We start from the raw sequence: 17658 nt of genomic DNA, 5'->3' as shown, positions 1-17658 counted from the left end.
GGAGACTACATTGGGCGGGGGAGGGGGGTCGGGACCCAGCTTTGTAAAAGTGTCCTGACCTCAAATGTCATGTTTCTACTGAGTTGTGTAGTTTAGATTATTGACACATGTACCAAGGTACAGTGAAAAGCATTTGTTGCGTGCTAACCACCAGAACCAGAACCTATAACCAGAGAAGGAATAGGTGACGTTTCGGGTCAGAACCCTTCTTCAACCTGTAAGATAGAGTTACTCCAGTACTTTATGTTTTTCCCCCCATAAACCAGCATCTGCAGTTCCTTGTGTATTTTAACTCCAAAAGACAAAGAATCAATTGCAAATGCTGACCCAAGACATCTACTGCTTTTTAACCATACGAGTTACTGCATTATTCACAAAACTGAAAATCATCTTTCTAAAATATGAAGTTCCACTCACATAACCAGTTTTGTTCACTTGTTAGCGAGTCTCATTAAAATCACCACTGCTACGAGTTAACAGTTCAGAAAGTTTCCATGATGCGTTCTGCTGTTCACGTTGCAACAGGCATTTGCCTTTTACTGATTATTTCCTTCGTCTCCACGAATTGTAAAATTCCACTACGGAGCTCAGAAAAATAAACCACCCATCAACACGAAGCGTCACTGGATATCTGCCTTCCTCATGACCACAAGCATTTCAACTATCCACACTGGCAACAAGGGTGGAACTGAGCTATTTTATTTTCGACGTTTGACCAGGCACAACCTGCTCTTGCATAGAAAAAAAATTCCACTCCACACTCTCTCCTTAAACCAATGCCCTTTTGTTTTTGTTTTTGATACGTCCACAATACAATAACACTTTTGCAACATACGAGGAATTTCATTCGCCAAGTTAGTCGTACAAATAAAAAGCAACGGAGCACACAATATACATTTTAACATCAACATCCACCACAGTGACTCCTCCACATTCCTCCTCACTGTGATGGAAGGAGAAAAAAAAGAGTTCAATCTCTTCCCTTCTTTGTTCTCCAGCGTTCGGGGGCCTCGCGCCTTCCGTTGACGGGACGATCAGTGTTTGGGCCCTCCGCGTCAGGGCGATCAAGCTCCTGCATTGGGAGGGAATCAGCTCCACTGCGCCGGCGATCGGACTAGTCGATGTCGTGCGGCTTCCGGAGCTCCCAGCTCGGTCTCTCCCGAGACAGCGAGCCCTCGATGGTAAAATCCACAGGCCGCGGTTGGCGTGATCCTAGGCAAGGGATCGGCCCCGTTGGTAAGTCTACGCCCAGCGGTGGAGCTCGGTCAGTCCAGAGTGAGGCCTCCAGCTCCATGATGTTCGGCCGCAGACCCCGCCCCTCACATAAACCAAACCAGAGAACATTTACACAAACTTTTAAAACACACAAAAAAATAATTAAAAAAGACAAAAAAACAGACAGACTGTTGGCGAGGCTGCCAAACGTACGGTGGTTCAATGGCAAAAAGATTCTATCAACCCCATCACCATGGGTGGCGCAGCGGTAGAGTTGCCGCTTTACAACGCCAGAGACCCGGGTTCGATCCTGACTACGGGTGCTGTCTGTATGGAGTTTATACCTCCTCCCCGTGACCTGCCATCGTTTCCTCCGGCTATTCCAGTTTCCTCCCACATCCACATGCGGATTGCAGGATTGCAGGTGAATTGTCTTCGGTAAAATTGCAAATTGTCCCGCAAGATAGTGCTGGAGTACTGAGTCGTCGCGGACTTGGTGGGCTGAGTACAGTAAGATTAAGTGTAGTAAGATTTTTAATGAACTGTATGCAAAAGAGGGATTTCACTGTGCCGATGTAGCTGAGACAATAAAGTACCATTGAACGGCGAACAAGAATTTTGTTGAGAATCCCCTTACATGTCACAAAATAAAACACCATTAAACCATCAAATGTAAAACCAGACAGCATGGAGTTCATGTGTAGGAAGTAACTGCAGATGCTGGTTTATATCGAAGATAGACACAAAATGCTGGAGTAACTCAGCGGGACAGGCAGCATCTCTGGGGAGAAGGAATGGGTGACGTTTCGGGTCGAGAACCTTCTTCAGTCTGAAACGTCACCCATTCCTTCTCTCCAGAGGTGCTGCCTGTCCCGCTGAGTTACTAACGTAGATTTAAGGTAGGTTGAGAGGGGATTTGAGAAAGAACCTTTGCTACCCGGCTGGGCAGACTGTGAAACACCGTGAATGCGTAGTGGAAGCAAGCAGTCCCACAACATTTAACATCTAGTCAAGCACTTGAATTACCACGGCATAGAAGGCCAAATGGGCTTTGTGTAGATTGGTACGACGGTCAGCACGGACATGGTGGTTCAAAGAGCCGCTTTCTGTCCTGTAGGACTATTGGTCAGTGCCGATATAAAAACTGAACCAATCCAGCACTTTGTACAAACAAGGAACTGAAGAAGGGTTCCGACCAGCAATGTCAACCATTCCTCCTGACCTGTTGAGTTACTCCAGCATTTTATTTCTATCTAAGGAACTACAGGCGCTGGTTTACAAATAAGGACACCAGTCTGAAGAAGGGTCCAGACCCTCGTGAATGATCAGCCATGATCACAATGAATGGCGATGCGTGTTCGATAGACAATAGACAATAGGTGCAGGAGTAGGCCATTCGGCCCTTTGAGACAGCACCGCCATTCAATGTGATCATGGCTGATCATCCCCAATCAGTACCCTGTTCCTGCCTTCTCCCCATTATCCCCCGACTCCGCTATTTTTAAGAGCCCTATCTAGCTCTCTCTTGAAAGCATCCAGAGAACCGGCCTCCACCGCCCTCTGAGGCAGAGAATTCCACAGACTCACCACTCTTGTGGGAAAAAGTGTTTCCTTGTCTCCGTTCTCATAAGGCCGAATGGCCTACTCCTGCACCTATTGTCTATTGACCCGAAACGTCACCCATTCATTCTCGCTTGTTCCGCTGAGTTACTCCAGCATTTTGTGTCTATCTCCGGTTTAAACCAGCATCAAGTGTCCATCGCTGCTCCGTTCCACTGCAGTCCGTGTCTGATCCACGTGCTCGGCCTCTTACAGTGGCGCCCGATCCACTCGAGATCTGGGCCGTTGCAGGGCCTTTAATCAACGGCAGAGGCTTGTTTTTCGTACCCAAGACCCCACCACTCTTCCTGCTACGGTCCTGAACCACCAACATTAAAGGTAATCCAAGCTCAATAAACCAATGCTTCCATTAACACGACACGGTTTTAAATGGCCTTATATTGTGTTGAGCTGATTTGAGTTCAGCTTATTGTCACGTGTACCATGTTGCATGTTATCCAGTCAGCAGAAAGACAGTCTACATCACATGGGTCATTCCTACATTTAGACACAGTCTGATGTAAATAAAGTAGAATGAAAGGAATATCCCTCTTTGTCCATTATCAACCGTGGCCCAGACATATGCTGACTGCAGATGCAGTTCAAAGCGGGAACGGGGAAATCAGATACCATTTCCTCTTTGTTGTGCTTTGGAATTAAATATTCCCCAGAAACAGCCAAGATTAGAAACCTACTCTGCCACTAATAGTGATTAAATTGAGCTTATGATACAAGAACACATACATGCAACGTCTTCAAATGGCATGAAAAATAATCAGGTGGCTATAATAACAATCATGTACCATGCATGTAAATCAAAATGAATCAAGTATACTCACAGAAATCTTGTATATTTACTGTAGTTACTCTCCAGTGCCCTAGGGCCTCAGATTAAAAAAGGTTTTTACAGGAAGTTATAGGATGCATCATGTGGACATGTCCAGACACGTTGAGCGTGTGTTGCTGTCGTGCTCAGTGATGGAAAGGGTGGCAGTGGAGAAACAGTACAGCAGTCATACCCCAGTAGTCCACGTATCAAGAGTGTTTTATTGTCATGTGTCCCAGATAGAACAATGACATTCGTATTTGCAGCAGCACAACACAATATGCAAACATGGCACTCTAAATATGATAGATGAGGAAAAAGTTCAGTGTATGTATATATATATATATATATATATATATACACACAGACACACACACATATATATACACACACACACATATAAACACACACACACACACATATATACACACACACACACATATATACATACACACACACACACATATATATACCAACACACACACATATATATATATATATAAAACGTCAGTAGTAACTGTGTGTGTGTGTGTGTGTGGGTTTGGCGTGCGCGTGTGTGTGGTGTGTATATATTTGTTTAGCACATTTAAAAACACGCGCACGCACACACACACACACACACACACACACACACACACACACACACACAGTTACTACTGACGTTTCCTCTCCAATGAACAGGCTAAGGATCCTCAAAGGAATTCTACCAATTTCAGCTTTCGATCATTCTGAAAATCTTACCCCAAGGAAATAATTCATCTTTGGTTGCCACTGCCCCATGACTTCCTGATACAAACCAAAGTGAATTGTTGATGAGGCACTGAGGGAGTAAACATAGCTGCAAAATCTTCGGTTTCCTCCCACACTCCAAAGACGTGCAGATTTGTAGGTTTGGTACAAATGTAAAATTATCGCTGGTGTGTGCAGGATAGTGTTAATGTGCGGGGATCACTGGTCGGTGCGGACTCGGTGGGCCGAAGGGCCTGTATCACTAAACTAAACTAAATTTCTACAAGCGCCATCAAAATGCAGGAAACAAAGAGATTTGATGTTTAAATAACCACTGTGTTTTTGCTTCTAACAATTTGATGGATGTGGTCTTTAAGGTTATTGCTGACTATATTATAATATTTTAATGGAATGGATTTAGCGGTTCAAATCCCCACCAAGAGCAGCATAATTCATTTATAGTCGATAACACTGCAGTCCGAAACAGTTCATTAATTCTAGAAAATAATCACGATTACATTCAAAATAAATGATTCACTCACTGTCAAAGATAAGGGCCTACAAATCAGCTCGTACAAATTCGAAGTTGAAAAACATGATCAGTTCAGTTCAGTTGAGAGATACAGTGCGGAAACAGGCCCTTCGGCCCATCAAGTCCGTGGCGACCAGAGATCCCCGCACTATCCTACACAATAGGGGCAGTTTACATTTGGCAATTAACCTGCAAACCTGCACGTTTTTGGAGTGTGGGAGGAAACCGGAGCACACGGGGAAAACCCACGCGATCACAGGGTGAACGTGCAAACTCCGTACAGACAGCATCCCTAGTCAGGATCGAGCCGGGGCCCCTGGTGCTGTGAGGCAGTAACTCTACCCGCTGCGCCACCCTCTAATTCGCCTCATAATTGTTTGAGACCTGGCCTGCTACATTGATGATCATCTGCAAACTTGCAAGTGGACTTAGAGCAGAAGGTACACAAAAATGCTGGAGAAACTCAGCGGGTGCAGCAGCATCTATGAAGTGAAGGAAATAGGCAACGCTTCGGGCCAAAACCCTTGAAACGTTGCCTATTTCCTTCGCTCCATAGATGCTGCTGCACCCGCTGAGTTTCTCCAGCATTTTTGTGTACCTTCGATTTTCAAGCATCTGCAGTTCCTTCTTAAAGGACTTAGAGCAGAATTTGGTTGCAGGGTCATGAGTGTGCAGGAAGTATTATAAGGCAATGAGATCACAGCTTTGCAGGGAACTGGCGCGGAAACTGAGAGACCTTACTTCCTCACAGAACAATCAGATTCTATTAGTTCTCTTAACTCTTGAACCAGCCTATTTCAATGGCCAATAGTCAAGTTGAATTCTTTGTACACTGAAATATGTGACCTCAATTGATCCCATGTGTGGCTTGGAAGCTTATGCAAAGGCACATGGAAGCCTTGGATATATCTGATCCGGCCCTGGGATTGTGTCTAACTTCATACACGACAGTACCTTCAGTACTTCTTCGACGGTAAAACTGACTGCTCTCAAGACACTTCCGTTGCCTGCCCCAAGACCCTGTCACAATGTGCAGATACACGATTAAGGGAATAACGTTTAGGACCTTGCCCATCTCCTGTGACTCCACACAGAGGTGACCGCTTTGATTCCTGAGAGGTCCCACTCTCTGTCTCTCGTTACCCTTTTCCCCCTTGTATTTATGATATATTTTGGGATTGTCCTTAATGCTACCCGCCAGAGCTATCTACTGGCCCCTTTTTGCCCATCTGATCTTTATCAGTTAGCTGGAACTCCTACAGGAATGCACTTGATCCCAGCTGCCTATACCTGTCCCATGCATCCTTCTTGTTTTTGACCAACGCCTCAATTTCCCCAGTCAGCCAAGCTTCCGTACGTTTGGCTGCTTTGCCTTTCACTCTAACGGGGACGTACACATCCTGAGCTTTCGTCAGCACACTTTTAAAAACATCCCACTTGGCCGATGTTTTTTTTCCCCTCAAATAACCTGCTCCAGTTTGAGCAAGACCTCCTTTCATCCCCTCAAAGTTGGCCTTACCCCAGTTGAGCATTTTAGCGTACTAAACAGTACTCTGGAAAGAAGCTGAGAGGGAGGAAGAACAGTTTTGTGATGTTTGCTAATGGGGTCCAAGGACAATTTTCCTGGATATTTCCCAGTGCTGTGGGTGAAGGGGTACATTGGATTGGAGTGTAAGCTTTGTATTTTCCAAAGTATCTACAAATGCCATTTAAATAACTGTCTGAAGCTTTAAGATAGACACAAAATGTTGGAGTAACTCAGCAGGACAGGAGGCATCTCTGGAGAGAAGGAATGGGTGGCGTTTCGGGACGAGACCCTGCTTCAGACTGAGAGTCAGGGGAAAGGGAAGGTGTGAAAACGTACAAGGAAGAAAGGAATAAAAAGGATGAAAAGAACAAATCAAGGCCAGCAAGGGTGATCGAGGAAAGGTGGAGCCCACAATGGTCCATTGTTGGCTGTGGAAGTGGTGATAATGAGGGGGCACGAGGAGTGGACGAGAAAATGGGAAATAGTGGACTAGTACGAACGGGGTGATTGATGATCGGTGGGGACTCAGTGGGACGAAGGGTCTGTTGTATCTGTCAATCGTTTGTTCAACCACCAGGGCGGTATGGAGTTGCATGAGGCCTGAACGACTTTGTTAAAACAGTTAAATGGCCAATGTTAAAACAGTTTTTCCTTTAAACAGTGGAACGTGAAACCAATAGATCACCATCAAATAAAGAACAATTCCAGCTGCAAATTTCATTTCTAGAAATTATTGTTTACGTTTAATATGCGTGCTTATTTTTCTTCTCAGCAAATCCAAAGAGTTTTCAAATCTACCTGCTGCTGCTGCTGCAGTCCAAGCCATCAGAGTTGCAAGGTTCATATTTTCACAGCTGTTTTGTAAGGCCAAATATTGACATTTATTATAACTTACTCATGGCTGTGATGAAGATTTGGCAACCAGACTGAACCCCCTCCCCTCCCCCCCATCCCCAAACAGTGCCTGGCAAATTACTTTAAAAGATGTTACTGCCTGATCCATTCTCTCAGATGCATTAAAATGAAAGCTCTGGAGTGCCTTTAAATATTCTCCCCCTGCTGCAGATTTTCTTGTTTAAAATACAAAATGCCGGCTTCATCTGAAACAAGATTTCATTGCAAGTGGAAACTCACTTAAAGCGGAGGTAAAGTATCTATTCAAAGCCGACATTATTAACCCTCAACGACTCACTCAAGTTGCAAAGATACAATTTTATCATAAAGTAGAATTGTATGTTAGTTTAGTTTAGAGATACAGCGCAGAAACAGCTATTCAGCCCATCACCTCTGCACCGACCAGCGATCCCCTCACACTAAAGGGCCTGTCCCACTTGGCACATTTTTCAGCGACTGCCGCCATCATTGACTGACGCATCTCCCCTCTCTCCACCCTCCCCACACCCTAGTCATCCTTCTAATTCCACTGTCCACATCCCTGTAAGCTTGTCATTAGCATTATCTTCCCCAGGTTTGGCCATCGTCGACCCCACCTTTCCTGAAGTCATCTGTTGCTGGACCCGTTTTGTTCTGGCCTTTTTCGTCTCAAGATTCCCCCCACTTCCTTCACCTCTATCTTTCACTCTGAAGAAGGGCTCCAGTCTGAAACGTCACCTATTCCTTTTCTCCAGAGATGCTACTGACCCTCTGAGTTACTCCAGCATTTGTGTCTATCAGTTAGACACAGGTCTGCAATTTAGTTTAGTTTTGTGATACCACACAGAAACAGGCCCTTCGGCCCACTCAGTCCGCACCGTCCAGAGATCCCCGCACACTAACACTTTCCAGAGGAAACCAGAGAAAACCCACATGGTCACTGGGAGAACATACAAACTACGTATATGCAGCACCTGTAGTCAGAGGCAAACCCGGGTCTCCGGTGCTGTAAGGCAGCAATTCTACCGCTGCGCCACCGTGCCGCCCAAATAGAGAGGGTAGACTGGGTGGTACCTTTTGCAAGCTTGAGGTACAGTTCCTTACCTCAGCTAAAGTTGTTTGCAAGCCCTGTAGGATATTAAATGCACTGAACTTGGGCTTATCGTTCCAACTTCTCCTCCAAGCCGGAGGCTGGATCAGCTTTGGCGATTCGACTGTGAAGCTGGGAGAGTTAAAAGAGCAGCTCAGCCTCTGTCTGACTGAAGGCCACAAGTGGCAGAATCCTGAGCAGGAAGTGAGCAAGCCTGCACAGGTCGGTACAAATCCCTGGATACACAATTATCCATCGCTGCATAGACCACAGAGGTTCCAGCATGTCCAAACTGCCTGTGCTTCGAGAGTCCCAGCTGCAGTCTGCTGAGGCTGGAGCAGCGTACCTGGCAGATGGTGCTGAAATGTCACCAAGTGCAATTAAGTCTTCAGCTGCAGGTCCAGCCAAAAGCTGGTCTCCCCATCCAAAGTCAACAAGAGTGTGACATTACAAACCCTTTAGCCATGTTGATGGGATTTCTAGTGTGTAGACGTTAGAGATACAGTGCAGAAACAGGCCCTTCGGCCCATCGAGTCCATGCCGACCAGCGATCCCCGCACGCTAAAACTATCCGGCACACACTGGGGACAATTTACAATTATAGCGGAGACAATTAACCTACAAACCTGTCCGTCTTTGGAGTGTGGGAGGAAACCGGAGCACCCGGAGAAAACCCACACAGATCACGGGAAAACGTACAAATTCCGTACAGACAGCATCTGTAGTCGGGATTGAACCCTGGTCTCTTGCGTTGTGAGGCAGCAACTCTACCGCTGCGCCACCGTGCCGCGCTCAGTGAACAAACTGCCAAGAGTTCATCAGAATGCCGCCTGCCACTTTTGCGGGCTGGAAGAGTCTGTGTACCACGTGTACATGGAGTGCGTGAGGCTGCAGCCACTGTTTCAATACCTAAAGGGGCTGCTCCTTGCCTTCTGGCTGCATTTTTCACCCACCATCCTCATCTTTGGGCACCCTGTGTGTAGGGGAGAGGGTAGGGCTGAAGATGTCCTGGTTGGGTTGCTCCTGGGCCTGGCCAAGCTGGCCATCCGCGAGTCAAGGCGGCAGACGATGGAGGGCTCTACCCGAGCCGGCTGCTTTTCCGGGGTTACGTCCGTGCCCGGGTGCGGATGGAAAGGGAATACGCCCCGTCTACGTCTTTGGAGTGTGGGAGGAAACCAAAGATCCCGGAGAAAACTCACGCAGGTCACGGGGAGAACTTACAAACAATGTACAGACGGCATCCGTAATCGGGATCGAACCCGGGTCTCCGACGCTGCATTCGCTGTAAGGCAGCAACTCTACCGCTGCACCACCGTGACTGCCCTATGACTCAAGCCAAACTCATGACATGTGCAAAACCTACCAGCGGCACAGTAACAGAGACCCGAGTTCGATTCTGACCTCGGGTGCTGTCGGTGTGGAGTTTGCACGTTCTCACTGTGACGTCATGGGTTTCTTCCCGATGCTCCAGTTTCCTCCCATGTCCCCCCAAAGTCGTGGGGATTTGCAGGTTAACTGACCTCTGAAAAAAGGGCCACAAATGTGAAGGGAGTGGATGAAAGTGGGTTAACATTGAACCAATGTGAACCGGTCGGTGATCGATGGTCAGCATTGATTCGTTGGGCTGAAGGGCAGGCTTCCATGCTGTATCTCTAAACTAAATTACATCTACCCACATCCCCAGCACACATACAATCTCCCAAAACAAAATGACTGAAGGCCTCACAAGTCAAGGACTCACAAGTTGTACTGGTTTTATTTCTAATTGTCCTCAATTAATTACGAAGACTTTGAGATGTCCCCACTGAATCAATTTCATTTTAATACTCAAATCTGTGCAGAGTTGTGCGACTGCATTCGTTGGGATATGGGCCAAACGTGGGCTGGTGGGACGAGTGTAGATGGGGCATGTTGGTTAGTACGGACAGGTTGGGCTGAAGGGCCTGTTTCCACACTGTATGAGTCTCGGACTCTAAGTCGGGAGATGAGGCTTTTGCCTCATGGATCTCAGTCTATGAACTGGTCTTGGAACCACGGTACTTGGCTGGTCCAGCTAATTCCCTGGACATTGGCAACATCCAAAACATCGATGAGAATGGGCTCAGTGACGACGCACCACTTTAGGCAGAGAGCTTAGACTCACTCCTGTCAGAGTTGGACAGAGCCTGACACCATGAGAATATCACAAAGGAACAATATAGAAAAGGGTTAAAAAAAAAAAATCACAGGTAGTAATGAAAGGCAGGACAATATTGATTGTGATACCGCAGAAATACTGGATGTAACGCTTAAAATTGGGGTGGGGAGGCCAAGAAATGGGAGGGATATTGAATCCAATAATGGCATTCCATCACCCGAGGTCAAAATATTAATTTTAGGATATGAATAAGCAAATTTGCAGCTATGCATTCTAAAATGGTTTTATCATATTTTTTTTGTCAACCAAGTATTTGTGGTATGGAATTCTATTGAAAGGACATCATGCAACCAATGAAATTATTATAACTGAACCTGATTAAACATCGCAATTTCCTTTGCTAATGCTTGATAATTGAAGCAAACTCTGGATTGAGGATTTAAACCCCTGAACCACGGTACGAGTTCATTCCAAGAGCTCTCCAAAAGACTCGTGGTAAGCACGGAGAATGAACGTAGCGGGTATGTCAGAACTCGGGGACGTCTCTTAGCGGCTCGTAACGCTAACGGCAGGTACTCGGGAAGACTCGCTAACGGCAGGTAAGCAGGGGAAGACTCGTGAAGATTGTTCAACATGTTGAAAAATGTCCACGAGAGCCTCGAGTACCGACGAGTGGCCATTGCCGTAAATCTCCGAGTTCGAATCAGGGCAAACTCGGGAGAGCTCTTGGAATGAACTGGGACAGGGCTACTAAGGATTAAAAAATACTGCGGCATTGAATTTCATCCACTTATTTTCCACACAATGGATGAGGAGCAGTCTTATGATTAGGGTACAGGAGCTACTGATGTAACACAACAGAATGTGTCGGAAGGAACTGCAGATGCTGGTTTAAACTGAAGATAGACACAAAAAGCTGGAGTAACTCAGCGGGACAGGCAGCATCTGTGGGAGAGAAGGAATAGGTGACGTTTCGGGTCGAGACCCTTCTTTAGTCTGTGGAAGGGTCTCGACCCCGAAATGTCACCCATTCCTTCTCTCCAGAGATGCCGCCTGCCCCGTTCAGTTGCGCAACAGAGAGGATGCTGTTGGCACTTCAAACACAAGTACTGACATCGTTTGGGTTATTGAGAGGGCACAGTGACCTGCGGAAAGTAATGCCAGAATCCACAGTTCTTAGAGTAAACCTTTACTGGAACCATAAACTGACATTAAGACGGAGCCTGGTGCAAATCCACCCTTCATATCAATAAGCCACTCTAAAGATAATGAACAGTAGTAGCACTTCATTGGTGGAGAACAAGGGACAGTTAATGATTTCCTACATTTTCAGTGATTATCTGAAGGTCACTGAAAGTAAATGGTGCCAAGTGTCTGAGAAGGAAGTGATTGCAGACAAAAGCAAAGGGTTGTCGAGACTGGTTGCCGTGACTGCCTGAGGGGCGGCTCTTGGTGCAGCGGGTAGAGCTGCTGCCTCACAGCGCCAGAGATCCGGGTTCAATCCAGGTCTTGGCTGCCGTCTGTGTGGAGTTTGCATGTTCTCCCTGTGGGTTTCATCCGTGAGCTCCAGTTTCCTCCCACGTCCTAAACGCTTGTAGGCTAATTGGCCTCTGCAAATTGTCCCTGGTGTAAGTGGGATAATGTAGAACTAGTGTGAAAGGGTGATTTAGAACGGAGACAAGGAAACACTTTTTCCTCACAGAGAGTGGCGAGTCTGTGGAATTCTCTGCCTCAGAGGACGGTGGAGGCCGGTTCTCTGGATGCTTTCGAGAGAGAGCTGGATAGGGCTCTTAAAAATAGCGGAGTCAGGGGATATGGGGAGAAGGCAGGAACAGGGCTGATTGGGGATGAACAATGACTGATTAGGGATGATCAGCCATGATCATATTGAATGGCGGTGCAGGCTCGAAGGGCCGAATGGCCTACTCCTGCACCTAATTTCTATGTTTCTATGTTTCTATGATCACATTGAATGGCAGTGCTGGCTCGAAGGGCCGAATGGCCTACTCCTGCACCTATTGTCTATTGTAATCGACGGTCGGCATGGACTCGGTGGGCCAAAGGGCCTTTTTCCCTGCTGTACCTCTCAACTAATCAACTAATCACTTTGCCTTTACATTTGGAGTGGGTGGTGGGGGGCTGGAACTCGATGCCAGGGGTGGTGGTGGAGCAGCTACAATAGTGGACTGTAAAAGACAAGGACTGGAATGATTTAAAAAAATATCCCGAGTCTATTTCTGACAATGGGAAAACATTTGAGTTGTTTGCAGCTTTTTCCAAGTAACCGAGTGTCGTTGATAATGAGGTGACCCTAATCCTAAACTTCATACTTCACTGCAGGGTGGCCACACATTGAAGAAAATACTCCAATCATGGCAGTAACAAAATAATTACTGTACAGGTTTTTTGCGTGTTTGGATTAAACTCTGCATTCAATGTGGGTCGCAGTCTGTGAAACATTAATTGCATTATTTAGACAGGAACCATTAGGTTAAATATCAGTGGTTTAATGTGCCCAAACATGTTATTAATTGGGTCAACAAGCAGATAATTTGATTATTCCAATGGGGCCAGCTGCCTTGATCATTTCTTAACATGAAAGTATCAACGAAAGTGGAAACTTTTAATCAGGAAACAAACAATAACGACACACTAAATCAAGTCACAAGAGTTGGAATCTGTCCGAAACCCAACAGAAAAAATAAAACACTTCAATTATTTGGTTATTTTCTTTTGCGGAATTAAAATTAATTTCCATATCCTGTTCTGGCAGTTTCTCCGTGTAATAAAACTAGGTTGCCTTACTTCAAGTGTAAACATCAGATCTTAGAGTCACAGGGTTGTAGAACTTAGACACGAACCCTTCAGCTCCCCACATCAATGCCAACCTCCCTGCCCATCGCCAGAACCCCATTTGCCCAAATTAGCTCCATATCCTTCTACGCCTTGCCTATTAAACATTGTAAATGTATCTGATTCCACCACTTCCTCTTGCTGCTAATTCTAGACACCATTGTGTTAAAATAAACGACTAAAATCCCCTTTGAAATTCCTTCCTCTCACCTTAAACCAATGTTCTTTTGTTTTTGATATGCCTACCATGGCAAAAAAAAGATTCTCTCAACCCTATCACTGTGAGTGGCATGGTGGCGCAGCGGTAGAGTTGCTGCCTCACAGCGCCAGGGACCCGGGATTGATCCCGACTACGGGTGCCGTGTGTACAGAGTTTGTACCGTTCTCCCCGTGACTGCGTGGGTTTTCGCCAGGTTCTCTGGTTTCCTCCCACACTCCAAAGTAGCAGAGGTTTGTAGTATAATTGTAATCGTGCAGTGGGCCTGTTTCCACGCTGTATCTCTAAAGTCTAAAAGTAAAGCCTACACCTCACCCGAATAATTTGATCTACCTTCCCCCAATTCAGCACTTCAACTTGGGGATCAACCTTTTCCTTATGTTAACTACCACGAAACATGTAGATTGATGGTCACCATGTCCAATGTCGTCTCCAGCAACACTTGCACCACCAGCTTTGTGCCTCCTCATCCAAAATATGATTTCCAAGTCGAAACCGAACATTTGAATTTTTAACCCATGCCATGTCAAATTTTTATTTAACTCCAAAGCTCATGTTGGTATTTGGTTTTGTTACTGCAATGTAATTTGTTTAATTTAGTTTAAGTTAGTTTAGTTTAGGTTATTGCTACAACATGGAAACAGGCCCTTCGGCCCACTGAGTCGGTGCCAACCAGCGACCCCCATACACGAACACTATCCTACACAATAGGGACAATTTACAATTTGTACAGGCCAATTGACCAACAAACCCGTACGTCTTTGAAATGTGGGAGAACCTGGGAAAACCAACGCAATCACAGGGAGAAGGTACAAGCTCCGGACAGGCAGCACCCGTTGTCAGGATTGAACGGGGGTCTCTGTCGCTGTAAGGCAGCAACTCTACCGTTGTATCACTGTGTTGCCCCTGAAATGCAAAGGCCACAAAATTCACCTAGAAACCAGCAAAGCTACAATGGACTAAGCCAGTGGTTCGCGACCTTTTTTTTAGTTCATGACCCCCTTGTGATCTTTAATTTTTCTGCCCACCCCCCCCCCCCCCCCCCCCCCCTGACATTATTAGCGGAAAAAAAGTGTGTCCCCCTTCATTGAACCTGTGGCCCCCTAAATCCCAAAAATTTTCTGTGGCCCCCCTGAAATTTGCCATGGCCCCAGGTTGTGAATTACTGGACTAAACCATTGGAAACAAGATGAACCCAGGGCAATATTGAACACTTTTGTGGGATTCCAAATGTCCGTACCCAATCTGACCCAACTTTACCGCAGTATCTCTGCTTCTGCTGGCACCTTTTTGCAGCATAAATTTCACCGCCCCACCCCCACCCCCCCTGCAAATTTTGCATGTGATTCACAATTTTTTTTCTCCAGTGTTATTTTCAAACTCTTCAAGAAGGAACTGCAGATGCTGGAAAATCGAAGGTAGACAAAAGTGCTGGAGAAACTCAGCGGATGCAGCAGCATCTATGGAGCGAAGGAAATAGGCAACGTTTCGGGCCGAAACCCTTCTTCAGACTCTTTCAAACATCAAATATCAGAGGTTTTCAAACTCACTGGACTGCAAAACGTACGCACCATTTTCACCAATCAATAATCAACATCAAAGGACAAATATTTTACTGCATTCTCGTCTTCAGTAAAATCTGTCGCTATCTAATCCCTTCAGTACAGGCTAACCCATTTATCCATGGAGGTTAAAGTCATTCACAGCTACAAAGCCCAGTCCACCACACAGAACAGACTTTTGATGTGAAGGAAAGAATTGCAGATGCTGGTTTAAATCGAAGGTTAGCACAAAATGTTAGAGTAACTCAGCGGGACAAGCGACATCTCTGGAGATGCTGCTTGTCCCGCTGAGTTACTCCAGCATTTTGTGACTACCTCCCCACCACTGACTCCATCTACACTACACGCTGCCTCGGGAAATGCATTTCGTTGTCTCTGTACTGTACACTGACAATGACAATTAAAATTGAATCTGAATCTGAATCTGAAAGCAGCCAACATAATCAAGGACCTTTTCCACCTTAACCGTTCCCTCTAAAATGATCAAAGATCATATCACCACTTTGAATTTCAATAAAGAGCCAGTTGCAATTCCTGACACAAGCCAAGTTGCAGCCTTTAGATGTTCATCTTAACAAGTACATTGGATATTTATATAATAATAAAATGAAAACACTTCACATTGTTTGCTAAATGGCTCGACATATTTTGTAATCAAAGGATTACCATTGTTTAATGTTCAAGCAAATATAAACAAGCTTGGGCATCCATGGTGGCGCAGCGGTAGAGTTGCTGCCTAATGCCCCTGTCCCACTTAGGAAACCTGAACGGAAACCTCTGGAGACTTTGAGCCCCACTCAAGGTTTCCGTGCAGTTCCCGGAGGTTTTTGTCAGTCTCCCTACCTGCTTCCACTACCTGCAACCTCCGGCAACCACCTGCAACCTCCGGGAACCGCACGGAAACCTTGGGTGGGGCGCAAAGTCTCCAGAGGTTTCCGTTCAGGTTTCCTAAGTGGGACAGGGGCATTAAGCACTTGCAGCGCCGGAGACCCGGGTTCGATCTTGATTACGGGTGCTGTCTGTACGGAGTTTGTACGTTCTCCCCGTGACCTGCGTGGGTTTTCTCCAAGATCTTTGGTTTCCTCCCACACTCCAAAGATGTTCAGTTTTGTAGGTTAATTGGCTTGGTGTATGTGTGGGGATGTGGGGCAGAAAGGGGGATTTGAGGCGGGGGGGGGGGGGGGGGGGGGGGGGGGGGGGGGTAGTTGGATGTTACCTAAAGTAGGCAAATTCAATATGAATTAAAAAAAATATATAGATATTTTAAAAAGCTTGCAATAACCAATATTCAAAATAGGTTAATAACCTTTTCATGTAAAGGGTGGTGGGTGTATGGAACGAGTATGGTACTAGTGTGTGTAGGATAGTGTTAATGTGTGGGGATCGCTGGTTGACGAGGACTCGGTGGGCCGAAGGGCCTGTTTCCACATAGTATCTCTAAACTAAACTAAGAACTTGTATAACTCAGGCCTACAGGTTAAAGTTCTTAATTTCCTGATAGTCATCCTGAAATATCTGCCCAATAATAAAAAAGCAAGTTCTGCTATGAAACTGGACAATTTATCAAAAGGCTTTTGATTTGAGACAGAAAATTGTATTGACCTCAAGTTATTGGGGTTGCGCTGCTGCATACCGATCTCAAAGTCAATAAAGTGATCAGGTTTAGTTTAGGGATAGAGTGGCTTTGATCCACCGAGTGTGCAATAACCATGTATCACCCGCACACTAGTTCTAAGTTATCCCACTTCCTCATTCACTCCCGACACACTTGAGAGCAATTGACAGAAGCCAATTAACCTACAAACCCGCACATCTTTGGAATGTGGGAGGAAACCGGAGCACCCGCAGAAAAGGTCACAGGGAGAACGCACAAACTCCACACAGATAGCACCATAGGTTGGGATCGAACCCATGCCTCTGACACTGTGAGGTAGAAGCTCTACTGCTACCGCATTGACACTTTAATGCCTTAATCTATGCAATGATTTGTTTGGTTCAGGGCATTCCTACTGTCAATTAAAAGTTGCACTCTGGCTGATAAAAACTCTCCCCGCTTCTGCACAGTGTTTTATCTGCTTACCTTTTGCCTGAATAAACAGCACCCAGCAGAAGTTAAACACCTCGGAGACTGTGCATGGTTGTCGTCTGTGGAGGAAGAACATTGAACATTACCACTTCCTGCACAACGGCTACAGACAGAAAAGTTTCACTCATTGCAGAGGACGGACAATGCACTTTGATGAGTAAGAAGGAACTGCAGATGCTGGTTTAAATCAACATTAAATCAGCTGGTTTAAACAGGAGCCTGAAGACTGCAATGTCCAGGTTCAGGAACAGCTACTTCCCCACAGCCATCAGGTTATTAAACTTGGCTCGGACAAAACTCTGAACATTAATAGCCCATTATCTGTTATTTGCACTTTATCAGTTTATTTATTCATGTGTGTATATATTTATACAATGGTATATGGACACACTGATCTGTTCTGTAGTCATG

The 17658-nt window shown here is 45.7% G+C and overlaps 1 protein-coding gene across 3 annotated transcripts in view; it reads right to left on the bottom strand.

The window, feature by feature from the left end:
* The window catches only part of rbl2 (retinoblastoma-like 2 (p130)), a 72798-nt gene that overhangs the window by 49484 nt on the left and 5656 nt on the right, over positions 1 to 17658 (bottom strand). The window contains exon 4 of one of the 3 annotated variants that reach the window (XM_055648434.1): positions 17242 to 17306. In XM_055648434.1, the coding sequence (XP_055504409.1) occupies positions 17242 to 17306 (65 nt within the window). Of the gene's footprint in view, positions 1 to 3653; positions 3746 to 8406; positions 8970 to 17241; positions 17307 to 17658 lie in introns of those variants that run through there. The other 2 variants (XM_055648435.1, XM_055648436.1) reach the window with 2 other exon arrangements.

The sequence above is a fragment of the Leucoraja erinacea genome, chromosome 17 (assembly GCF_028641065.1).
Source record: "Leucoraja erinacea ecotype New England chromosome 17, Leri_hhj_1, whole genome shotgun sequence".
In the NCBI taxonomy this organism is placed as follows: domain Eukaryota; kingdom Metazoa; phylum Chordata; class Chondrichthyes; order Rajiformes; family Rajidae; genus Leucoraja; species Leucoraja erinaceus.
This window is presented reverse-complemented; position numbering and strand designations above follow the sequence as displayed.